This window comes from Corythoichthys intestinalis, chromosome 8 (genome assembly GCF_030265065.1).
Source record: "Corythoichthys intestinalis isolate RoL2023-P3 chromosome 8, ASM3026506v1, whole genome shotgun sequence".
Lineage (NCBI taxonomy): Eukaryota > Metazoa > Chordata > Actinopteri > Syngnathiformes > Syngnathidae > Corythoichthys > Corythoichthys intestinalis.
In genome coordinates, this window is record NC_080402.1 from 7,707,609 (window position 1) to 7,734,906 (window position 27,298).

At 39.7% G+C, this 27,298-nt stretch overlaps 1 protein-coding gene across 4 annotated transcripts in view; it reads left to right on the plus strand.

The window, feature by feature from the left end:
- Positions 1–27,298, plus strand: part of fam13a (family with sequence similarity 13 member A) — a 131,030-nt gene that overhangs the window by 49,612 nt on the left and 54,120 nt on the right. For 3 of the 4 annotated variants that reach the window (XM_057842690.1, XM_057842694.1, XM_057842691.1), the window contains exon 8: positions 16,052–16,093. In XM_057842690.1, the coding sequence (XP_057698673.1) occupies positions 16,052–16,093 (42 nt within the window). The remainder of the gene's footprint in view (positions 1–16,051; positions 16,094–27,298) is intronic. The other variant, XM_057842692.1, reaches the window with a different exon arrangement.

The following is a 27,298-nucleotide window of genomic DNA, read 5'->3' on the forward strand; positions in this document are numbered from 1 at the left end:
ATGACTCGTATCATGTTTACATTATACACACACTCTTTCTCAACACAGACAGTTGCCAGAGAGAAGAAAACACATGTTTTACCACTGCTAAACACACTAAACACACTGGAGTTAACTCTCGTAGCTGGTGGGGAAACGTTCATGACAGTGTTTACTAACCTTTAATTTTGTATCAATGCGAAATCATATTGGAGGTATTCCCTCCTCGGCAACCACCCTCTGCAAACATGTTTTACATGTCGGTTGGCCCTCCTCCTCTAAGCCGCAGGCGTCTGTAACTTTTCTGTTGCAGAAGTATTCCCATACCAGCGATTTCGTTTTCTTCGATGGGGGAAAAAGTTCAGGAGTTTCACCTCCTCCAGCCATTGTGGAGCACAGCTGACTCACTAACAGCTGCAAGTGAGGGATTTCTCCATGCATTTTTGGGACATTAAAAATAGCTAATACCTTAGGGACGGCATAATGGAAAAGTTTGCGGTTTTTGAAACCTTGATGTTTTCATACCACGGAATTCCTTGAAACCAGTGAGCGGCACATGTCTAGTTACATAGAAACTAGGGCTGTCAAACGAATAAAATTTTTAATTGAGTTAATCACAGCTTAAAAAATTAATTAATCGTAATTAATCGCAGTTCAAACCATCTCTAAAATATGCCATATTTTTCTGGAACTATTGTTGGAATGGAAAGATAAGACACAAGACGGACATAAACATTTAACATACTGTACATCAGTACTGTATTTGTTTATTATAGCAATGTTTGTGGTTTTTGGTGTTTTGTCGCCCTCTGCTGGCGCTTGGGTGCGACTGATTTTATGGGTTTCAGCACCATGAGCATTGTGTAAATATTGACATCAACAATGGCGGGCTACTTGTTTATTATCTGATTGAAAATTTTACAAATTTTATTAAAACGGAAACATTAAGAGGGGTTTTAATATAAAATTTCTATAACTTGTACTAAAATTTATCTTTTAAGAACTACAGTCTTTCTATCCATGGATCGCTTTAACAGAATATTAATAATGTTAATGCCATCTTGTTGATTTATTGTTATAATAAACAAATACAGTACTTATGTACCGTATGTTGAATGTCTATATCCATCTTGTGTCTTATCTTTCCATTCCAACAATAATTTACAGAAAAATATGGCATATTTTATAGATGGTTTGAATTGCGATTAATTACGATTAATTACTTTTTAAGCTGTAATTAACTCGATTAAAAATTTTAATCGTTTGACAGCGCTAATTTATAGTCCTTTTGCTAACACACAATATTTGGTTCCAATGCACCTTTCAAGCTAAAGCATAAAACCCTGAAAAATATTACAGTAAATAACATTGTTTATTTATAAGCCACCTGTACTAAGTGAAACTCACTTTACTACAATTTTAAAAGAATTATGTATGATGCAAGTGTCCCAATATTTTTGTCCTCATAGCATAATCTCATCGTTTAATTTCAAACGCATGTCACATTAAATCAAATCTGTATCAAATATACGCTAGTTTTCCCAGGTTTTTATTCACGCGCATTCATATACGCCGTCACACATTCATGACAGTTCGCTCGTACTTTCCATAGACGTGTGCTAGATTAGACAATCCAATCCATTTGAACTGGCAGTCAATTAGTTCACTTGACCATTTCAGCACATTACTACCTCCTCTTTTATATCCAATAAATACTTTAGCGGTCTCACCTGCACCTGAAATATGACACCACCCTCACTCGCCACACATAAGCCAACATAGCAGCGTCATGTGAACTTCCCGCTTTCCCACTCACATGCGGGACCAATGCATGCCGGTTTTTGTGTACAGTCGCGGCGGTCCGCGGGATGTTCGTTACGCAAGCGACGCGTTCTCAGAAGCGTCTCCGAGAGTGAGGAACGTCGCGTTGAGGTGCGAGGGTGTGTGGTGATGGCGGGCGGTCAGGGCAAGATTCATCCGTCTTCGGCTTGACTGGAATGAAGATGTAACTGAATGCAATGATAGTTTTTTGGATGTACATAATTTTTGGTGAAAATAAAAGACAATTTAGAGTATTTCACAGATCTAACGTACAACAGTTCTCATGAACAATTAAAATAGTGTCATTATACATTTTTAGTACGCAATCTACTCATTAGTTGTTACATAAACACTTCTTGGAGCGATTCAGTTTCATATTCATGAAATAAACCTCAAAAAGTGTTCAAAAACTCTATTTTCTAAACAGTACTTCGTTTTCATTAATATCCACACGGGGAATCCCCCCTTTACAGGTTATCGGTATAAAGTAAGGGTGTCCCCAAGACGATCACGTGATTGGAAATCAGGCTGATCGCGCCATTTTTTAGAGGATCGGAATTGGGTGAAAACGATTATTTACAGTCTTCAATGTGCCAATGATACATTTTTCCAGAAGGAAAAGAAATTTAAATCCTGGACAAAACTAATTCAGAGTATGTTCTTGTGAACACAAGTCCAATTTAACCTTAGGTACAGCTAATAAAGTTGTCTATAATTAATATGACTTCACTATATAACTTTATAGCATAGTTGTTTTTGTCAAAGATGACGCTAACGAAAATATAACCTTGATGAACAATTTTTTCACGAAGATGACCAGATGATAGCAAGATAAAAACGTGTTTTGGGAGACTAAAACATAACGACGTGAATGCCAGTTTTAATCTGACGTGAGGACAACGAGACGAAAATGCGCCATAGTTCCTGCCATATGTTCACACTGTGTGACTTTTTCTCAAAGTACATGTTCTCAATGACCAATCTCAATCACCACTGTCGACATTGACACTGGCGTTTTACGGGTACTATTTAATGAAGCTGCTAGATGAGGACCTTCGAGGCATCTATTTCTCAAACTAGAGACTCTTATGTACTTGTCTTCTTGCTTGGTTGTGCAGCGGGGCCTCCCGCTTCTCTTTCTACTCAGATTAGATCTTGTTTGTGCTGCTTTCTGAAGGGAGTGGTACACAGCGTTATAGGAAATCTTCAATTTCTTGGCAATTTCTCTTATGGAATTTCTTTTCTAAGAACAGATTGTCAAGTTTCACGTGAAAGTTATCTTTTTTCTGACCGTTTTGAGAGTTTAATCAAACCCACAAAGTTAATGCTCTAGATACCCAACTAGCTCAAAGTAAGATCAATTTTATAGCTTCTCTAACCACCTTAACTGTTTTCAGCTAAGCCAACATAATTGCACAAGGTTTTCTAGTCTGTTATCCTTCTAAAGCAGGGGTGTCCAAACTTTTTGCAAAGGGGGCCAGATTTGTTGTGGTAAAAATGTGGGGGGCTGACCTTGGCTGACGTTCTTTACGTAGAACAATATATTTAAGCACATTTTAGCAAGCCATTCCGTGTGTCATATTTGCTTTATTATTATTTTTTTTTTTATTAACAATTTCAACAATCTCGCAACTAGCCTTTGTGGTGTTCTCTTTCGACTCTCGGGCTCTAGTGAAATACTGCTGCTGTAAAATTAAACTAGCTTCAAGTTGCTTCAATTTCTCACTACGTATCTTTCCTGTAATCTTGTACATGTCAGCGTGTCTTGTTTGGTAATATTACCTCACATTGAATTCTTTAAAAACAGCGATTGTCTCTTTGCAAATGAGGCAGACACAGTTGTTGCTTTTGGAAGAAATAGTCCAATTTCCACCTATTTTTGATGGCCATCGCAGTCAACTTTCTTTTTTTTGTTGATTGTCGCCATTTTAGAAAATTGGGAGTAAAGAGTCACAGGGGGTGATGTTGCATAGAGTGCTGCTGCCTTTGAGTGGGTAAATGAGGAGCAGCATTTAGTGTGTAAGCTACTTCATATGCTGGTAGCAGTACTACTGACCAATTTATTAAGTCTGTGTGCGGGCCAGACGTTATTGATTTTATGACAGAGGCTGGGGGCCGGATGAAATTTGACCAAGGGCTCCATTTGGCCCCCGGGCCGGACTTTGGACATGTCTGTTCAAAAGCAACTAGCAAGCACAATGTACCATTAGAACACTGGAGTAATGTTTGCTGTAAATTGGCCTCTTTACAAAACTACGTAAATATTGCATTACAACCGGACGTTTCCAGCTAGAATAGTCATTTACCACATTAATAATGTATAAAGTGTTTTTCTGATTAGTTTAATGTTGTTCCCATTCAAAAAACTGTGCTTTTCTTTCAAAAAGGAGGAAATTTCTAAGTGACCCCAAACCTTTGAACGGTAGTTTGTATATATACATATATCTATATATTACATATATACAGTGCCTTGCAAAAGTATTCGGCCCCCTTGAACCTTGCAACCTTTCGCCACATTTCAGGCTTCAAACATAAAGATATAAAATTTTAACTTTTTGTTAAGAATCAACAACAAGTGGGACACAATTGTGAAGTGGAAAAAAATTTATTGGATAATTTAAACTTTTTTAACAAATAAAAAACTGAAAAGTGGGGCGTGCAATATTATTCGGCCCCCTTGCGTTAATACTTTGTAGCGCCACCTTTTGCTCCAATTACAGCTGCAAGACGCTTGGGGTATGTTTTTATCAGTTTTGCACATCGAGAGACTGACATTCTTGCCCATTCTTCCTTGCAAAACAGCTCCAGCTCAGTGAGGTTGGATGGAGAGTGTTTGTGAACAGCAGTCTTCAGCTCTTTCCACAGATTCTCGATTGGATTCAGGTCTGGACTTTGACTTGGCCATTCTAACACCTGGATACGTTTATTTTTGAACCATTCCATTGTAGATTTGGCTTTGTTTTGGATCATTGTCCTGTTGGAAGATAAATCTCTGTCCCAGTCTCAGGTCTTGTGCAGATACCAACAGGTTTTCTTCCAGAATGTTCCTGTATTTGGCTGCATCCATCTTTCCGTCCATTTTAACCATCTTCCCTGTCCCTGCTGAAGAAAAGCAGTCCCAAACCATGATGCTGCCACCACCATGTTTGACAGTGGGGATGATGTGTTCAGGGTGATGAGCTGTGTTGCTTTTACGCTAAACATATCGTTTTGCATTGTGGCCAAAAAGTTCAATTTTGCTTCCATCTGACCAGAGCACCTTCTTCCACATGTTTGGTGTGTCTCCCAGGTGGCTTGTGGCAAACTTTAAACGAGACTTTTTATGGATATCTTGAGAAATGGCTTTCTTCTTGCCACTCTTCCATAAAGGCCAGATTTGTGCAGTGTATGACTGATTGTTGTCCTATGGACAGACTCTCCCACCTCAGCTGTAGATCTCTGCAGTTCATCCAGAGTGATCATGGGCCTCTTGGCTGCATCTCTTTGGAAGGACGGCCGGGTCTTGGTAGATTTGCAGTGGTCTGATGCTCCTTCCATTTCAATATGATGGCTTGCACAGTGCTCCTTGAGATGTTTATAGCTTGGGAAATCTTTTTGTATCCAAATCCGGCTTTAAACTTCTCCACAACAGTATCTCGGACCTGCCTGGTGTGTTCCTTGGTTTTCATAATGCTCTCTGCACTTTAAACAGAACCCTGAGACTATCACAGAGCAGGTGCATTTATACGGAGACTTGATTACACACAGGTGGATTCTATTTATCATCATCGGTCATTTAGGACAACATTGGATCATTCAGAGATCCTCACTGAACTTCTGGAGTAAGTTTGCTGCACTGAAAGTAAAGGGGCCGAATAATATTGCACGCCCCACTTTTCAGTTTTTTATTTGTTAAAAAAGTTTAAATTATCCAATAAATGTTGTTCCACTTCACGATTGTGTCCCACTTGTTGTTGATTCTTGACAAAAAAATTAAATTTCATATCTTTATGTTTGAAGCCTGAAATGTGGCGAAAGGTTGCAAGATTCAAGGGGGCCGAATACTTTTGCAAGGCACTGTATGTATATATATATATATATATACACAGTGGGGCAAATAAGTATTTAGTCAACCACCAATTGTGCAAGTTCTCCTACTTGAAAATATTAGAGAGGCCTGTAATTGTCAACATGGGTAAACCTCAACCATGAGAGACAGAATGTGAAAAAAAAAATAAACAGAAAATCATATTATTTGATTTTTAAAGAATTTCCAAATTAGAGTGGAAAATAAGTATTTGCTCACCTACAAAGAAGCAAGATTTCTGGCTGTCAAAGAGGTCTAACTTCTTCTAACAAGGTCTAACGAGGCTCCACTCGATACCTGTATTAATGGCACCTGCTTTTACTCATTATCGGTATAAAAGACACCTGTCCACAGGGGTCAGGGTTAGGGTCCACTATGGCCAAGACCAAAGAGGTGTCGAAGGACACCAGAGACAAAATTGTAGACCTGCACTGGGCTGGGAAGACTGAATCTGCAATAGGTAAAATGCTTGGTGTAAAGCAGGGGTGCTCAAAGTTTTTTGCTCCAAGATCTACTTTTAAATGAGACAATCTCCCGCGATCTACCTTAAGAGAGGAGGGTGAACAAAAAAAAAGAACAAATTTTAAATCTACAGTTACAGTAATTACGCTTTGTGAGCAACATATAAGGTTATGTTGCTCACAAAACACAAATTACTGTGTACATTTAAAAAAATATAAATTAAAAAATGGACGGTAAATTATGTTTGCTCACATAACATGATTAACTATGTACATTAAAAAAAAAATTTTTTTTTTTTTTTTTTTTTGATGCTGCGAGCTACCCACACTAGCGTTGCGATCGACTGGTCGATCGCGATCGACGTAATGCCCACCCCTGGTGTAAAGAAACCAACTGTGGGAGCAATTATTAGAAAATGGAAGACATACAAGACCACTGAAAATCTCCTTCCAAGGGCAAGGGCATTGAAGATGAGACGTGGCTGGGTCTTTCAGCATGACAATGATCCCAAATACACAGCCAGGGCAACAAAGGAGTGGCTTCGTAAGAAGTATTTCAAGGTCCTGGAGTGGCCGAGACAGTCTCGAGATCTCAACCCCATAGAAAATCTGTGGAGGGAGTTGAAAGTCCTTGTTGCCCAAGGACAACCCCAAAACATCACTGCTCTAGAGGAGATCTGCATGGAGGAATGGGCCAGAATACCAGCAACAGTGTGTGAAAAGCTTGTGAAGAGTTACAGAAAACGTTTGGCCTCTGTTATTTCCAGCAAAGGGTACATAACAAAGTATTGAGATGAACTTTTGGTATTGACCAAATACTTATTTTCCACCATGATTTGCAAATAAATTCTTTAAAAATCAAACAATACAATTTTCTGTTTTTTTCCCCACATTCTGTCTCTAATGGTTGAGTTTTACCCATATTGACAATTACAGGCCTCTCTAATATTTTCACGTGGGAGAACTTGCACAATTAGTGGTTGACTAAAGACGTATTTGCCCCACTGTATATATATATATATATATATATATATATATATATATTAATAAATGGTTTTTAAGCACTTCAAATGTAATAATTATAATGTTTTAAACATGTTACTGTCCCACCGAATTATTTTTAATTAAGAATAACGTCGAAAGATGCTTGTCTTTACTAAATGCTTCATTAAGTGAGTCCACTCAAATCGGCTCAGGCTGCTGAGAACACTTAAGAGAGAACACACTAGTGTTTAACAAGCTCACCAATGATTGACACTTACGGCACTTCGAAGTTTCGGCTTCCAAGCATCTCTGGCGAGATCATACCATATGATGTCTTACAATCAGTGACACCAGTGCACTGCCCGACCACGTAAAGCAGCAGGAGGGAGAGTGAGACTACATGATCGGATTGGGACAGCTCATCTGTATTTGTTTTTAATCGAAAAAAATTCCGTAATAGACTGAGGGCGCGACGTTTGAAGCGCGAAGTAGCGAGGGATCACTGTATTACTTTTAAACAATGTTTTTTGTGATGTTCAACTGCTCAGAAGTCATAACTAAAGAACAAAAATGAGTAGGAAAGAAATGGGAAAAACATTTGGGAATATATTCAATTTGAGTATTCGTCAATGAAAACTAGACAAAGAATGATGCTTTATAGCCAAGAATTAGGCATGTTTAATGAAACTTATGTACAAGCCACAGCAACTTCTGGTCAACCGGCTTCTTCCTAGTAGTTTTCCGTTCCTTTGCAGCAGCCACAAAGCATGTTGTTATCCCTAGAGTAAGGTAGTGGGTAAGCTGGATTTCCGCTCTTTTGCAATGCATGACGGCGGCAGCTCGAGATAATATTTAATACGCTTGCCAGACTGTAAAAACACCAGCACATAACAATTTGGGTGGGGGGGAGAAAGTTAACGCTATTGTCCATGTCTCTTCTACTTTGTGTTATTCCTGAAGACTTTTTGAAGTTCACTGAACTTTGGCCCATTTTGCTCGCTGCCCAACTGGAAACCTAAATCCTTTGTTTTGAACATTATACGTGCTGCCCGCCTGCCCTTTACAGGAAGACGCATGGTGACCAGTCACGTAGCAAAAACACTTTAGGGTTGCATTTGAATTAAAACCCTAGCAAAAAAGATTTACTGCAGCATGTCAGCGAATGCTTATATTTGTTTCAACATTAGCTCATTCACTGCCATTGATAGCGATAGCCATGCTTTAAATGCCTTGCTAGTTAATTTTTTTATTATTTTTTTTATAATTATTTTATTATTATTATACTATTTATTATTGGAATACCTTTGCTATGTTTGGAAGCAATTTAATCTTGTGAATCAACCGTTAAAGTTGTTAAAATTGCTCCCGTTATTCTATTATTTCGCTTATGTCTATTTTCGACATGTGACAAGTTTTAAAATTGTTTATTCATTTAAAGATGGATGCAAGTCAAGATTTTGCTGATTTAGGAGTATTTTAGATAAAAAGTTAATTAGGTTCACTAGGAAGGTTCGCTACAACAGAGCCTTTCTGAGAAGTCTACGGCTTTAAAGTGATCCTCTGATTTAAATACATGTAGGCTCTAATAAACCACAATTGTTCTCTTGTACTAAAATATGTTGTTAGAAACACATGAAATGTTAAATCAATGGCAATATTTTATAATATTTAGTCCATATTTTGACTGTTAGTTGGCGCCATGGTTTGCAGGCTCGCAGTGATGACGTCATTGGTATCTTTCCAAATGTGTAGCGTGTTCAACAATTGCTTATTGCTGCCTAAACTCGCGAAGTAAAATGCTACGATGGGCTGCTTTTGGATGCAATTTCCAGTCAAATGGAAAAAATGGGAGTGAAGTGAGTGGTCCAGGTGGAATTATTATTTTTAGTGAATAAATATGCATAAGTGGAAGCTTCTCCCCCTTTTTTGGTCCCTCTATGCATGTATCCTAAACACGTTACAACTGGCGCCCGAACATTTTTCCTGGATCCTCAGTCAAGTAAGGGTCCCATCGCGTCTGCAATAATGGTTTTGGATCTGTCCATTTATTTTTATTCGTCGGTCCCACAGCGGCTTTTCGGATCAGTCTATTTTGTGGCATCGACGGCCTAATCGCGGCTGCGATATTGCCATGGGATCGGTCTAATTCCTGGATCTTTGAGTGAGTGAAAAACGCGGATTTGGATTAGTATTGCTATCTTTTTTGTTGACTATTCTTCGTGGGAGTTTTCCCCAAATCATACTAAATAATTAAAGCACTATGGCACGCTACAGTGACGACAGTGACTCTGACGTGGACCTTACAACAATGTTGGAGTTTGTCAGGGAATGCGTGTTTGCGTACTGCTGAGCTCCCGAGTGAAGAGTGGTCAAGGTGGAAATATTATTTTTTGTGAATAAATGTGCATAAGTGGAAGCTTCTCCCCTTTCTGGTACTTTTATACACGCATCCTAGCTACCACGCGTTACAATGTACAAGACCTGGATTACACAAGGTGTGCTCTTTGGCCTGTACTGTATGTAAAGCACACGACAGCTCTGGATGCTAACAATCTACATAATTATATTGGGAAAACGTTTGAAAATGCAATATGCTTACCTTGAATATCTGCTAATAAAACCGGAGTTCCCGAATCCCAACAGCATGCACTCTCGCTCCCAACCTGAGTTCCCAATAGGACTCTCTCGCATCACCAGTTTTGCCCAACTTATTTCTTATCAGGTATTTGCTGCACGCATTTTTCCCTGAAGCTCATCTTGTGAACGATCGACAGTGCTGTCCTCCTGCTCTTCACTTTTCAGATCTGGTTCAAATAGGAAGGGTAGAACTGACGACAAGTTGGTAAAGCTAACGAGTGACAAGCTGGAATTTCGGCATTCGGGGCCAGTGACGTCACGCACTGAGACGTAACAAGAATGGCGACCTATCACTTAAAATAATTTTACAAACTTTTTTAAAACAAAAACATTAAGAGGGGTTTTAATATCAAATTATTATAACTCATACTAACATTTATGTTTTAAGAATTACTTGTCTTAAAAATAGAGGATCCCCTTAAGATGGCGGCTGTTTACTAACGTCGGCGAGTCTGTCATTTCGCATCTAGTTCTCAAAAATGTGCTAACGCCGCCGAGTTTGTCATTTCGCATCTAGTTCTATATACATGTGATATCTACCGTAGCATCATGTGGGCATAGTTTGTAGCAACTGGGCGTTGTTTGTAGCGGCTGTCAGCCACAGTCAGGTATTATTGTAGAATTGATGTCAATTGCTGTCAATGGCAGTGAATGACTTAACACTTTAAGCGCCAAAGTCGAAAATTGCGACAAGCCACATTGCTTTTTAACTTTTTAACAAACCAGAGCTGCAGATATGGTACTTCATATCTGCACCAAAAGATGGCAGACATTCACAGGATATAAACAACCAAATGGGAGTACACCGAACTCCCATGTGGCACATTACAACTGATAATTCAACATGTTCAATTCAACAATTCAATATGAGTGTCTTTAAAGGCTAAATAAACACAGATTTACCATTCTTAGTGTCTGCCATCTTTTAGTGCACAGTAGTCTCAAATGCCAATGTGTATATTTTTCATCATTCCACAAGAAAACAGCGACTTTTCCTATTTCAAGGATTATAGGGCATTATAGTAGCAGTGTAAAGAGTTTTACTAATTTTGGTGAGAAGGTGAATAGTTTTTGTTGTTGTTCGTGAACTACATTTCAACACAAACATGCATCAAGGTACAATTTTGCTTAGCAAGGAGAGGTATGAAAATCATTTTTCAAGTGTCCAGAGCTCGCGAAACTTAAAAAAGCAACCACTTATCAAGGTTTCATTGGCCTTAGTATCCGTCCACCGAAACAGCCTGATAGAAATATAATACCCTTCTGATAATGGGTGGCGTTGTTGACGTCAACGAGGCAGTGCTCTGAAGATAGTGCACGACTTTATTTTGGGCCCTGCCTCTCAGCGCAAATTCATTCAAACTTGTCGTTCCGCCCAAAACAGCCGACCACCGCTCACTTTCGACAAGAAATGCCCTCCCACATACACAATGAATGGTTTGCCACTGAAACCTTCACACTAGGCTGGCGCTAGTTTGAAACTGCCTTTACTGGCAGTCTCGGCCATAGTACATTAATGATTTGCCAACCAATCAGGCACCTCGGATGAGTGCCCTTGGGAATGTACAAAGCCCTGAGTCATGTACAGTATGTTGTGCTGCGAAACATTCTCTCGCGCCTCAAAATTTTTTCAGTTTTATTTTTTAATGAATACTTTTTAAAACTCTGCCAATAACTGAAATTGCACATTTCGAAGCGCGAATTGGCGAGGGCTCCAGGGTTTCCCCTAGAATTTTTTGAAGCTGTTGTGGTGGGTTGCATCGGAGTCGGACAGCCTCACCATGTCCTGCCAAGGCGCAAATTTTTGTTTTTGTTTTTTTTTCCCCAAGAAGAACCATAGCAAAGATATATTTGAAATATTTCATTAGCCAGGCTAATGTCGTAGTTTTCAGCTACATTACATGTACGTAAAATGTGGAGCTGATTACAGCTACGTTACCCTACGTAATAATACCAATTTTTTCTCGTAGCAATAGTAGACTTACATGTAGTAGTGACCCAGTGGTCGGCAATCCAAAATGTTGAAAGAGCCATATTTGACAAAAAAAACAAACTGATACAGTATGTCTGGAGCCGCAAAAAATTAAAAGCCTTGTCGGCTCTACAGTTGTGGTCAAAAGTTTACATACACTTGTGAAGAACATAATGTCATGGCTCTCTTGAGTTTCCAGTTATTTCTACAACTCTGATTTTTCTCCGATAGAGTGATTGGAACAGATACTTCTTTGTCACAAAAAACATTCATGAAGTTTGGTTCTTTTATGGCTTTATTATGGGTTAACAGAAAAAGTGATCAAATCTGCTGGGTCAAAAATATACATACAGCAACACGAATTAGCAATTTCTTGTGAGTGAGTATTGACTTGAACAATCATTGACTTGAACAAGTCAGGAAAGTCACTTGGAGCCATTTCAAAGCACCTGCAGGTCCTAAGAGCAACAGTGCAAACAATTGTTTGTAAGTATTAAGTGGATGGTACTGTTTTGTCACTGCCATGATCAGGAAGAAAACGCAAGCTATCACCTGCTGCTGAGAGAAAATTGGTCAGGAGGGTGAAGATTCAACCGAGAATCACCAAAAAGCAGATCTGCCAAGAATTAGAAGCTGCTGGAACACAGGTGTCAGTGTCCACAGTCAAGCGTGTTTTGCATCTCCATGGACTGAGAGGCTGCCATGCAAGAAGGAAGCCCTTGCTCCAAAAGCGGCACTTTAAGGCTCGACTGAAGTTTGCTGCTGATCACATAGACAAAGATAAGACCTTCTGGAGGGAAGTTCTTTGGTCAGAGGAAACAAAAATCGAGCTGTTTGGCCACAATGCCCAGCAATATGTTTGGAGGAGAAAAGGTGAGGCCTTTAACCCCAAGTACACCATGCCTACCGTCAAGCACGGTGGTGGTAGTATTATGCTGTGGGGCTGTTTTGCTGCCAATAGAACTGGTGCTTTACAGAGAGTAAATGGGATAATGAAGAAGGAGGATTACCTTCAAATTCTTGAAGATAACCTAACGTCATCAGCCCGAAGATTGGGTCTTGGGTGCAGTTGGGTGTTCCAACAGGACAATGACCACAAACACACATCAAAAGTGGTAATAGAATGGGTAAATCAGGCTAGAATTAAGGTTTTCGAATGGCCTTCCCAAAGTCCTGACTTAAACCCCATTGAGAACTTGTGGACAATGCTGAAGAAACAAGTCCATGTCAGAAAGCCATCAAATTTAACTGAACTGCACCAATTCTGTCAAGAGGAGAGGTCAAAGATTCAACCAGAAGCTTGCCAGAAGCTTATGGATGGCTACCAAAAGCGCCTAATTGAAGTGAAAATGGCCAAGGGACATGTTACCAAATGTTAGCGCTGCTGTATGTATATTTTTGACCCAGCAGATTTGATCACTTTTCTCTGTTCACCCATAATAAAGTCATAAAAGAACCAAACTTCATGAATGTTTTTTGTGACAAAGAAGTATCTGTTCCAATCACTCTATCGGAGAAAAATCTGAGTTGTAGAAATAACTGGAAACTCAAGAGAGCCATGACATTATGTTCTTCACAAGTTTTGACCACAACTGTATGTATCAATATTAGCTATATTAGCCTACTATCAAAATGACTAAGTTGGCTACAAATACATGATTTGCCATTTATTTTCCCTGCTGTGGATCCTGTAGAGAATTACGTACCACGCGACTACGCTGTTTTACGATGCCACCTCAAGTTTAACTTCATTACAATATTAATGAATTGAAAGAATGTTTGTGTCATGTTTGTCCTCCTATAGAAAACATATTAAAACATAAAATATATTTCCCTCCCCTATCAGTTTTCAAAAATCTTTGAAAAAGCTCCACGGAGCCACCAGGGGGGCGCTAAAGAGCCGCAAGTTCCAGACCCCCTGTCGTAGTCCTTCCTTTTATTTGGCCCTAATACTTACATTTCCATGTAATTTACATTACATTTCCACAACAATAACAGTCCTTCTGTCAATGGACCCGTTTCAAGGAGTAGGGGGGATATTCTAATAGCTGTGTAAAGAGTTTTACTAGTTTCGGTGTGAAGGTTAATAGTTTTTTTGTTGTTTTTCGTGAACTACATTTCCACACAAACGCACATCGAGGTACCATTAACTAGGCAAGGAAAGGTATGGGAGTCATATATGGAGTGTCCAGGAGCTCGCAAAACTTGAAAAAAAACGCATTTATCAAAGTTTCGTCAGCCGTGATTGCGTACATACGTTTACCGAAACGGCCTGATAGCACAGATAGAAGTATGCCTGCCCCTCATTGTCGAAGTTAGCGAGGCGGCGCTCTGAAAATCAAGCAAGGCTCTATTTTGGGCTCCGCCTCTCGGCGCAAATTCATTCAAACTTGGCCTTCCATCCAAGACGGCCGTCCACTGCTCACTTTCGCCAAAAAGTCCGATCCAAATTACTGTAAGGCCCGGATATGGGGAAGGTGGAGAGGAGTCGGGATTGGCTTACCTACTTTATTGTTGTAACAATAAAAAAAAAAAAAAAAAAAAAATAAGAAAATAACAGCGGGCTGCCGCGACCCCTATCGCTCGCTATCTCGCCTGCTCTCGCATTCTTCCTACTCGCTTCACCCTGTGTCACAGCTCCCCAGTCCGATTGTCTCTTAAGGGGGCCGTGCATAGTTACGGACATTACAATACACAATAAATAGGTTGCTGCTGAACTCTTCACACTCTGCTGCTGCTAGTTTGAAACTAAGGGTGTGATAAAATATTGAAATGGTGATATATATCGTGATACTTTGTATCCCAAAAGGTTATCGATATGCGCCTGCCAGGAATCAAGATTTTAAAAAGGTGTCAATGTCTGAAATAAAAATAAAATAAAAAGGAACCAACAAGTTGCTACCAAAATCTTCCACAATAATAGTGTCTCAGTTAAATCTAAGGCTGAATTGACAGTGCTCGAAGCCCAATCCATTTAGGCTGGGAACGTTCGTTCATTCGAAATCAGAGCATTCTGTCTGATTTTCAGGGCATTTACAGGTCACTGGCTGTTCATTTTAGGGCATTTATAGGTCATTTCCTGTTGAGTTTGAGTCACTGCCTATTTATTTGGGGGATTCCCAGGTCACTGCCTGTTCTGTAACTCAAAACAAACAGGAAGTGACCTGTAAAATACTCCAAAATCAACAGGAAGTATCAGAAAATCAACAAGTAAATGACCTTAAATGGCCCAAAATTACCTCATTGTTTGGCATTGGCTGCTACACACGGCCATAGACGTTCAATCCGTTTGAAGCGGGAGGGATGGCTGCCACCCTCCCGGTTAAAATGGATTGGACGTCTACTAGTGATAAACTCATTCCAATTCACAGCAGAAGCTTGTTTTTCTGTTTATTAGTTGTTGTAGAATATCCGAGAATGATTTCCTGACCAATGGATCGATAATCGTTGTATAACCATATCGTCAGATCATCGTTATCGTGAGCTTCGTATCGGAAATCGTATTGTTTCGTGAGGTACCAAGAGGTTCCCACTCCTATTTGAAATTTAAAATAATAATTTGAAAAAAACATCTCATTTGCAAGGCATGGAGGGGTTTATTTTGGTGTGGCAGGGCGCCACAATCTCTTTATGTAGGGGAAACCCTGGGGTCCCTGCATGCCAAAGTTTCTGTGTGATTTTTAGAGCAACTATGGTTTGTCTATCACTGTCATTGGCAGCCAATGAGTTTATTGTTTAGTGCCTCTTAAATTTGGAGTTATTTCGGTCCATAAAATATGTGTTTGGATAACAACCTTTGATATTGTATAGGTTGTTTTTACACTGTTTTGTTTTCAGTGTGTTTTTAAGGAAGCAAACTGCTTCCAAGTCAGCTTTAGTAGAAACAATGCTAGAGATTATGACATTTCCTCCAGTCAGCTACTGTGTATGAAAATATTAGGCAACGACTTCAACATCCACTGCCAATGCCAAGGCTGTCGAGTGGTTGCGTAATTCAACCCTGTGCCACTGACTGGCTGGGATCCAGTCAGCACTAGAGGCCCATATCCCGGGGAGGCTCACATTGTAATCAACCCAGACAGGTTCCGGTCACCACAATGCTAACCAATGATGTTTGTCTTTATGTTTTAGCAGCCAGGAAGAAGAAAGACCGATATCTCCTTTCTACATGAGGTAGGCCGGGTGGGAAAGACAAACATTTCACAAGCACATCAGCACAACAAGAAAAAAGCAACATGATTACCTAAAGCAGATTAGTGTATGTCATGATGACCCTTTCTGTTTCGCATTCTCAATATTGATGTTAAATCGGTGGTTTAGCCTTGGTGGAGGTTTGGACTTTTAACTCATTGGCTGCTATTGAAGGTGATGGACGGCAAGTCCGTTTGAAACGGAAGAGGTTGGCAGCGATTGGAGGTATTTTTGTTAATTACGAAGATAATCTGCTTTCGTCAGAAATAACAGAAATCTGAGAAAATTGAGTTTTTTGGGTCATTTATTAATTTTCTTAAGTTAAAAAATATGTAAAAATAATTAGAAACAAGAATATTTTTAGTTTTATCCCTTTTTTTTATTTAAAATACTGTATATTTTTAAAAAAATAATAAATTAAAAAAAATAGTATGAATTTGTTTCTTTTGTGTGTTTTTTTGGATTAAAAAATATTTAAAATAATTATGATGAATAAAAAAAACTATTTTCCTTTTTTCCAAATGTTTTAAACTACTTATTTTTAATTAATAAAAATATACTAAAAATTTTTAATTTAAAAAATATAAAAAATATTGTATATTTATATAATATAATATAATAACATATATAATAATATATATATATATATATATATATATATATATATATATATAAAATAATATTTACTGTTTTTATGTTATATGATTTAAAAAACAAACAATACACCAAAAATACAAATAAAGTAGGGCTGTCAAAATTATCGCGTTAATGGGCGGTAATTTTTTTAAATTAATCACGTTAAAATATTTGACGCAATTAACGCACTTGCCCCGCTCAGATTAAAATGACAGCAGTGTAATGTCCACTTGTTACTTGTTTTTTGTTGTTTGGCGTCCTCTGCTGGCGCTTGGGTCCAAATGATTTTATGGGTTTGGGGAGTTAGCATGGTGTAATGACATCAACAATGGTGACATACTGGTTTATTTTTTCATTGAAAATTTTACAAATTTTAATAAAACGAAAACATAAAGAGGGGTTTTGATATAAAATTTCTATAACTTGTACTAACATTTATCTTTTAAGAACTACAAGTTTTTCTATCCATGGATCGCTTTAAGAGAATGTTAATAATGTTAATGCCATCTTGTTGATTTATTGTTATAATAAACAAATACAGTACTTATGTACCGTATGTTGAATGTACATATCCGTCTTGTGTCCCATCTTTTCATTCCAACAATAATTTACAGAAAAATATGGCATTTTTGATATGGTTTGAACTGCGATTAATTACGATTAATTAATTTTTAAGCTGTAATTAACTCGATTAGAAATTTTAATCGTTTGACAGCCCTAAAATAAAGTAATCTAATTAGTTTATTAATTGCGGCAGCTCTAACAAATGATCGCTGTCAGCCTTCTCTGTCCAAATGGATTGAACGTCTTTCGCTGTCAATGGCAGTCAGTGACCTAAGGTTTACAAGTTCCCGCATTCATCGACACCAAACATGCAAACTCATCATTCTGGCCTAAAGTTCTACTGCTCATGAAGTCGATATAATAGTGTAGTTCCTCATTTAGTCTTCCCTGTATGTTGGCTTTGCAGCTGATATGACCAACTGTTTGTACAGTCGCACGTTTTATTGCTTTCCCCTTGAAAGAGCACGAGGGCAGATGTAAAGTGGTTGTAAACGTTAGGTTAGTAGGTGAGAGAAAAGATGTACACTGTATTCAAGAATCTGTACCGAAGCACTGTAAATATCTTTCACCCTGGCACTTACATACTCATTCATTTCTCCGGGGAGAGTTGGGACGGGGCCATACAGTCCTGGCCTAGCTCCCCACTGTTTTTAATGCCTCACACACCAAGGTTGTGGGATGGTTGGGGCCGGGGGGGTGCCTCACGGTTACCTCCTCACGGCAGGCCCTACCATCCCTGCACCTTTTTTTTAATGCACCACACACATCATACTCCACAGGAGAGCTCTGGCAAAGGGCGGTGGGACGGGCAGCTGTGCTGAATTTCCATGCTGCAGTCCCACTGCCCCAAGCCAAGATCTCCTATTTTAATGCATACATTGCACTACCCTCCCCTCACAATCCTATCACGGTGCTGGGTTATGGCTGCCAGCTGGGAACCTGGCAGCCACAGTAATAGGGTGGTAGGTGGGTCCCACACTTTTTTTCTATGGCATGGCTCCCGAGGCGTGGCCTCCTCTCTGCCAGGGCTGCTGGCCGCGGGAGTGTGGGGAGGTCGGGGCTCCGGTCTCGCGTCGCCCCACGGCGGCTCCTCGGCGTTCTCCTGCCTCCGCCTTCCCCTCTCTTCTCTAACTGGGTATCCGCCCTGTGCTCCGCCGCGGATCGCTAGCTGGGCGGCGGTGTATCGCCTGGATGTTGCCTGCTACGGCGGGGCACCCTGCCCTGTATTGGGCTTGGTAGGCCACTGGGGGCCCCGTGGCGTGCCGTGTTGGCTGGGGGGCTGCGGCGGCGGCTCGTGGCCTGGGTGGGTGGACGGGGTTGGGGACGGGTGTGGGGTTGGTGGTGTGTCCCCTCTTGCCATCCCCGAGGGCTGGTAGGCTGGTAGATGGGTGTGCGGGTGGCCCCAGGGGACCACCCTGGATTCCGGGTGGGGGGGGCAAGGGCTCCTTTGCTGGGCTGCGCCCCCCTCCCCCCCGGGCCCGCCATCCCTCCCCGGGCTGGTTGGGTGGGGGCTGAAGCCCTGTGTCGGCGCCCGCGTGGCGTCTCCGCTCGTCTGCGTGGCTGCTGCGTGCCCGGCGGGGCCTCACGTGAGGCTGGATGTTATTGGGCGCACTCAGGCAGGGGGTCCCGGTGCCGGGATTGGCGATGGGGCGGTGTAGGGTCGGTCGCCAACGGGCTTACACTCACAAGGGATTCACACGATTACTGGGTTCTAGATCACAGAGATGATTTGTGTACACTTTACCCCTTTCTATCACTTATCTTATAGACTCCCCCACTTTCTTCACCCTCTTTCCCTGGTCAACAGGCCCCCCACATGGTGTCAACCGGAAATACATTTAGCTGACGATAGCACCAACATATTTGTAGTTAGTGTAGTTAGGCGTTAAATGTATTTCTCGTTGTTGTTTTTCTTCTCTTTCTTCTCTTGTGTTTCTTTTCTTCTGTTCCCCCATAACCTCTTCCTGTTCGCTGTTTTGTCATCATAAATGAGATATGTTGAATGATCACAAAGGGAGAATGTCAGAGTCAGACTCTCTATGTGACACTTAGACTTCCATTCTCGGTGTCAAACAGCTGAACAGGAAGGGTTCAAAGAAAGAAAAGAAAAAAAAAAAGAATCTGTTCTGAAATCTCAAGAAACTACAGCATAGTAACTAAGGTTGGGCATCGAGCATCGAGAATCGATGGGACCCGGTTCTAACACTCCGATGCTCCCGGAATCGTTCGAATTTTAAAATTTCGATTCCTTGTTTCGAAGCCCTGAATGCCGAGCGGAAAAAATTGCTCGAGTTTAAAGACTGATATTTATATACAAGTTATAATTAGCCCTGTAAGAAAATCATTTAATTTTAAAAAAACGTCGAGAAGTTAAGACTTTAATATAAACTAAGCAATTTTTTGGACCCTGTATTTTTTTTTTTTTTTTTTTTTTTTTTTTGGACCCTGCCTCTTAAAACAATCGGAATCGGGAATTGTTCGGAACCGGAATCAGATGTGGAATCGGAATCGGAACCGTTCAATTTCAAACGAGGCGCAACCCTAATAGTAACTTTTTAATAACATTGGACGTGAATATTAACTAAAGGTTGACTCTGATATTTCTGAATCAGGTTTCTCCACAATCAATGATCAGGTCCTCATTCATTTTATCTGGAAATATAATAATTATAATAATAAAAATAAAAACTACGAAAGAATAAGAAGCAACTAACTGAATAGTTGTTCTGGGATGTTAACGTAACACACTAATGGTTAATTTTCAACTATACGTAGCATCACATGCTTCGGTGATGTCTGTTACATCTGAAAAAACATTTAAGAACTTTCAAGAACTTACGAATATTTTAACATGTACAAGCATAGACTTAATTACTATTGACGTGACACTTCGTCATTCTTTGCGCGACGCCTTACCATAGGGGGCCTAGTTTGAATCTTCATTTAGTAATAGTCAGTCGAAGGCAGCACACTGTCATGTCAAAGCAGAGTTTAAATTTGGATTTTGAAAGATTTAAGAAAGCTGTACCGCATACAAATTGGAAGGTTTCTCTCAGGAGTGATTTGTTCAAGGATTCAACGTAAATATTATATTTTTCGTACCATGCATGCATTTTGAAACGTTGCGAAAAAAATCAATGCGAGAACGGGAACCGCTACGGCATTGGCGTCATTCTTCCGCGGCCATCTTTAACTTTTCTGTAGCCGAAGTATTCCCATACCAGCGGTTTCGTTTTCTTCCATGGGGGGAAAAATTCAGGAGTTTCACCTCCTCCGGCCATCGTGGAGCACAGCTGACAGCTGCAAGCGAGGGATTTCTCCATGCATTTTTGGGACATTAAAAATAGCTAATAACTTAGGGATGGTATAATGGAAAATTTTTGTGGTTTTGAAACCTTGACGTTTTCATACCACGGTATACCTTGAAACTGGAAATCGGCACATGTCTAATATATACAAGTCTTACTTGTGGATAAGTGTCAGGGAGAGCATAACTAAGTGCAGCTTGTAGTCTGAAAAATACAGTATCACCCCGCCCGGGTTTATTTGCGGGTTATATGCTGTTGATCGGATGGTTTGTAGGATCGTAAGCCCATCTATCTATCAATTATTTTCCTGTCCGTTGATCGATCTCTCCGTATGTTCCTTATTTGGTCAGTCCATTTTTCTGTCCATCCATTGCTTTGTTAATTTTTCTGTTTGTTGTAGGGCTGTCCCAAACGACTAATTTCCTCCCGATTAGTCAGCCGACTATTTTTACGATTAGTCGACTAATCTAATAATTTTATTTTATTTTTTACTACTTTAATAATGACATTTTTGTCCAAGCTTATTAATTCACAAAAAACATTTCGGAACACCTAAATTCTTTATTAACATATAAATAAATAACATAAATACCAATAATAAATCACAAACAATGAGGTCAAATGCTGCTGGCATTAACTAGTGCAAAAAAAATGTAAACGGGAACACTGTGACTTCACCTCTTTAACAGGAGTCAAAACAACTCTTACTCTGTTTGTGGTATGTCATTGTCTATATTGTTCTAAATCTTAAAATGAATTGCAATGTCCCAGACAACCATTTTCAGAATACTTTGTGTGAGTTCAGATGCTTTTTCTGGTGTGCATTCCGCATTTTTGGGGGATGGGAAAAACTGTTCAACTTTTGTTTTTTGTTTTAACCTGAAAATAGATAAGTAGAGGGCACACTGAAATATTACCATAACTATTTTGAATGAAAGGCACACAGTAACAAAAATTAAATATATAGTATTAATTTTATAGTATACTACTATATTTATATACTAGGGCTGTCAAAATTATCGCGTTAACGGGCGGTAATTAATTTTTTAAATTAATCACGTTAAAATATTTGACACAATTAACGCACATGCCCCGCTCAGACAGATTTATATGACAGTACAGAGAAATGCCCACATGTTAATTGTGTTTTATGGAGTTTTGCCACCCTCTGCTGGCGCTTGGGTGCGACTGATTTTATAGGCTTCAGCACCCATGAGCATTGTGTAAGTAATTATTGACATCAACAATGGCGGGCTACTAGTTTATTTTTTGATTGAAATTTTTACAAATTTTATTAAAACGAAAACATGAAGAGAGGTTTTAATATAAAATTTCTATAACTTGTAGTAACATTTATCTTTTAAGAACTACAAAGTCTTTCTATCCATGGATCGCTTTAACAGAATGTTAATAATGTTAATGCCATCTTGTTGATTTATTGTTATAATAAACAAATACAGTCCCTATGTACCGTATGTTGAATGTATATATCCATCTTGTGTCTTATCTTTCCATTCCAACAATAATTTTTACAGAAAAATATGACATATTTTATAGATGGTTTGAATTGCGATTAATTGCGATTAATTACGATTAATTAATTTTTAAGCTGTAATTAACTCGATTAAAAATTTGACAGCCCTAGTATATACACATTAATACTTTATAATATTAAGTAACTAACATTAGTGGTGTCATGGATTACAGTAAGCAGGCCAGTTCTGTTTCCAAATATATTTTTATTATATTATGTATATACACGATATATGTATATATTTTCACCAAGTGGGAGCTTCCATGATCCTAATGAATTTAATAATATTAAAAAATATATATTATATAATTATATTATATATATATATATATATATATATATATATATATATATATATATATATATATATATATATATATATATATTATTTCATCAAACAAAAATGCACGTTGATACGACGCACATAAAGGCTTCCATTAAAAAAAATTGTTCGAAAGTTGTATGGACTTACAATCCGCTAGCTTGTTGTTTCTTGTTGTCTTCGAAAATTACACTTGGGTGACGGCGCTTCAAGTGTTCGTTCATAGCCGACGTGCTACCGTGGTATGCGAGCTCAGCTAAGCAAAGAGTACACAAAGTGGCACCCTCCATATTTTCCTTGAAATAATTATAGTCTCTGGCTATTCCAGTCCGCTTTTTTGGCTTTATGCCGCTTTCACGAGTTACCAATTCTGCCCTTTTTGGTAATTGGCAGTGTTTTCAACTCCTTGCCGTAGTGAGAAGTGAACCGGCGATTCACGTGGCTCGTTGTCGTCGGTTCGTCCAGGTTCGTCCGATTTCCTCCTTAGGAAGGCGGCGGTGTGCATAAAAACACCGAGAGGCGTCGGATGACTCTTTATGGATACTTTTATTGACCAAAACGAACGTGGGGGATGCAGCCACTCAACTCGGCGCTACCCGCGCACTATTCCAACTCACTGAGCTCGCTCCCTCTCTCTCGCTCGCCCACTTTCTTCCTCTTTGCTCAATCTGACAACGCCGGTCACATTGAAATAACAGCGGCCCCCTTGAGGGTGCCAGTACCAACCGCTTGTATCGCGAGCGCCCACCATTCTAAACTTTATCCGAATGTAATTTTTTTTTACCCGTCGACGATATGTTTTGCCCGTCGGCGCATTTACGTCATCGATGACGTCGACATCGTCGACTAGTCGGGACTGCTTTAGTTTGTTGATCTGGCTGTCCATTTGTTGGTTTATATTTGAGTCGGTCATATCATTTGTCTTTAGGACGATTGTCGGTCAGTTACTTCGTTTTGTTTGTACTGATTTTTTTTGTACATGAGTCATGATGAAACAGTTCGACTGTCCCCAGAATGCAAAATGGCTTGCTAGCAAATACACCGCACACAAACAGTTAACTCCATCCATCTACATTCAGTGTGTTCTATAGACACTTGCACTGTCCAAGTTTTCTTTTAACTTCTGCCCACTGGTTATTATGTTATTCTTCCACTGAGTGGTTAACATAGATGGATTCGCTGGCTAACATGCCGCGATGGTGTAACACAGGATTAGCAGATGAGTGGCTGGCCCGGGTTACACTGCACAAGCGTGATCAAGCGGCTACTGTACATTACCGCACTCTTATTCAACTTGCATGTTAGCCTGAAAGATGAAAGCATGAATGGCTCCTTAAGTTACACGCGTAGCTTAATTTTGCCACCTTATAAGCAATTACAGTCAAAGGTTAAGTCAACACTGGTAAGCCATTAACCTGTTTTATGTTGTAAGGTATTTCTTAAGGGGTGTTGACGAGACATATTTCCATATTCGTCAGAAGCTGTCACCTTCATACTGAATGTCGTCAATCCTTTCAAATCACTTCCTTCATCAGCCCTGTGCCAAGCTATGCTGTTTACTGTAAACATTAGTGTTTGTGGAAGATTTGTCACAGGTCAGCTGACGTTTTTTAAAAAGTCAGCGCTTCCCTGTTTGATTTATACATTCCTAGAAACACTGAAATCATAAACTGTCATCAACTGCGATAGACGCCCAATCCATTTGGACTGGGAGGCCATCAATCGGATTGGATCCTTGCATATATCAATCTGGATGGATACATCGATTGGTTATCATTACACTTCTACAGGTCCCGCCTGATTCATTGATTCGTAATACAGTTCCGTTTCCCTCAAGTGTCTAATCACTTTGCGGCTATCTGATGACCGAGTCAATCAGGGGAAAGAGGCGGGAGCTGCAAACGTGACCAGGAAGAAACTACAATGGCATCGTGCAAAGCGGTTCTTGGAGAACTCATTTTTTCTACAATTTTGTCGGAAAGACGCTTAATTTTACCCATTTAAAGAATAGGAAAAAACATCACGAAAAGCCTTTTTGACAGGAAACAGTGTTTTCACTCTTCCATTTAACCAATATGTCATACTGTGACTTAATGTGCATTTGTCTGTCATGAGTGCCATGAGAGGAGCCATCATCCAATCACCAGCCACATATTTATTTAAAGGTTCTTCCCATGAAAATGGTCTCAATTGGATTTATCTCAAATTGTTTTGTGTAATCTATTGTTCCTTAATTGTGTGTTGTCATCTCTTATTAAGAGAATAAAAGAACCTGTAAAAAGAGAAAAGTGCATCTTTTATTTTTCAGGAACAATCGATCTAGTGTGCTAGGCTAGGGTTCTTAAAAATCTTAAGTCTTAAATTTCCTAATCTAGACAAAGTATCTAAAAAAGGCATTTTATTTCAACTAGGTCTTAAAGGGAACCACGGACTAAGACTTGTAGGCTCTAATGCTCAACAATTCTTCTCTTTTACTAAAATGTTTTTAGAAACACATAAAATATTGCCATTGATTTAAAAACCTACAATATTTAGTACATGTTTTGACCTACGGAGGGCGTCATGTTTTACCCTCGCAATGCACGCTAGGGGTGATGGCACGGTTGGACTGGGCTGGACTCTGAGAATAGCTGTACTCTATACTAGTAAAGCTAGTACGACGACTGGCATGATTTTGTCACATACTGCTGCTATTCAGATTGTTTTGTTACAAAGCTGTGTGATGACTTTCCGACGTCGTTCTGCATCCAATTCCTACTCATCAGCAGTGTCTTTAAACCGATCCTAGGCGGTTGCCAAGATATTGACTTTCTGCCATTTGGCAGTTTGTGGTTGCATCCTTGCTTTAGTTTTTTCGTTCGTCTGCCTCTCACCGCGGTTTTACATCGTTTTTTTTTTTTTTTAATTGATCATGACCTACTGTCACGGGCGATCACGTGTTTTTTTGTGTGTTCAATAAACCCTTTTACGTAATCCCTCTGTTATTGTTGTGAACTTTCTTCCACATTTGCGGACGTAACAGATTTGTTTGTTTTCATCTGAGGATTTGTTACTGATTGCAGCTAATAGATCGATAAAAAATATACATACTATCGATGTAGAAAAAAATAACATGGTCCTTGTGGTGTTAGTTAATGTTACTAAACAGTGTGGTCTTAAACGCTACCTGCATGCCGCGACAGTGCAATGTCGGCAGCTGTCACTGTCACAGCCGAACTTGCCACATGAAAACTACCGGTGTTCTGCAATTCCCTCTACATGGCAAGACATCTACACATGCGCGCATTGGTTAAATGCGGCGATACTTGCTATTTGTGTTTTTATTGAGTCTTTTATTACCTATTTATTACCTCAAAATACTTTTTGCATGTGTTTCCCGCTCATATTTTTAAGCATTGTGTTTTGTTGTTGTAGTTTTAAAGCAGATTGTTGATCCGTTGACCACATTAGTAACGTAGCATGCTTCAACCAACCTTATTTGATATTACTATGTTTTAAGTATTTTCTTAAGGCATGTTTAGTACATTCGGCCTGGATGGATCTAAATCAGACATGTCCAAAGTCCGGCCCGGGGACCAAATGCGGCCCGTGGTCAAATTTCATCCGGCCCCCAGCATCTGTCATAAAATCAGTAACGTCTGGCTCGCACACAGACTTAATAAATTGCTCAGCAGTACTGCTACCAGCATATGAAGTAGCTTACACACTAAATGCTGCTCCTCATTTACCCACTAAAAGGCAGCAGCACTCCAAGCAACATTACCCCGTGCGACCCTTCACTCCTGTTTTACGAAATGTCAAGGTTCGCAATGAGTCAGCAACAGGCACACTTTTGCGAAATAGACAATGTTTACTGATTAGAAATTGCAAATAAATGAAGTTTATTGATTACAATCCCACAAAGGCAAGCAAAAAACAAGCATAACACAGAATAACCACAACGCTAGGTCTAAATTGTCACTTGTTATCACCTAAGACCCCCACGATGCAGTTAAAACACACACAAGTACAAGAAACGATGGCGCTAGATATATTAGTTGTCGAAGCTAAAACATCCCCACGCCACAGTTAAAGCACAACGAGTTCCCTGGTAATGAATCAAGCTCCTACCTGTCGACAATGAGCGGAGAGCCAACGCTCCTGGTCTGAGTATCCAAGGAACAACACCGAGCGATCACACGTTAATCCACGGCAGACTCTGGCGTGGCCCGGAAATGTCCGGCTCTTTATTGGCACATGCCACGTGAGAACAGAGATGGCCAGCCCTTGCTCTCAGGAAGCACACTGCCTGCCCAAAAATGGTAATCTTAACATGTTTTGCTCAACCTCTTAAGGAGATGAGTCTTGTGTCCAAATATGATTGGTTCACTCGTTGTACTTTTTAGCAGCAGATGGTTTGTATCAGGTATCTTGGTAACCATAGCAATAAGCTAAACCGCGTCAAAGTGGCAGGCATAACCTGATAAGAAGTTGTACAGTCAGTCCAAAAGAATGTGTGCACATCAAAAACAGCAACACACAGTTAGTTACTCTTAAAGGCACTCTCAAAGGCAGTTATTGCTATATAAATGTGCAGTTATTGCTATATGTGTGTAGTTATATATGTGGATCCAGTTCGGGTCACCAAAAAAGGTCAAAAGAAAGGTCATAAAAAGGTTAGTCATAAAAAGGTTACAGGTGTTTTTTCTCCATTCAACTCCCAATTTTCTAAAATGGCGACAATCAACAAAAAAAAAAGAAAGTTGACTGCGACAGCCGACGCTTCAAGGTTAGGTGGAAATTGGACTATTTCTTCACTAAAATACGCAACAACTGTGTCTGCC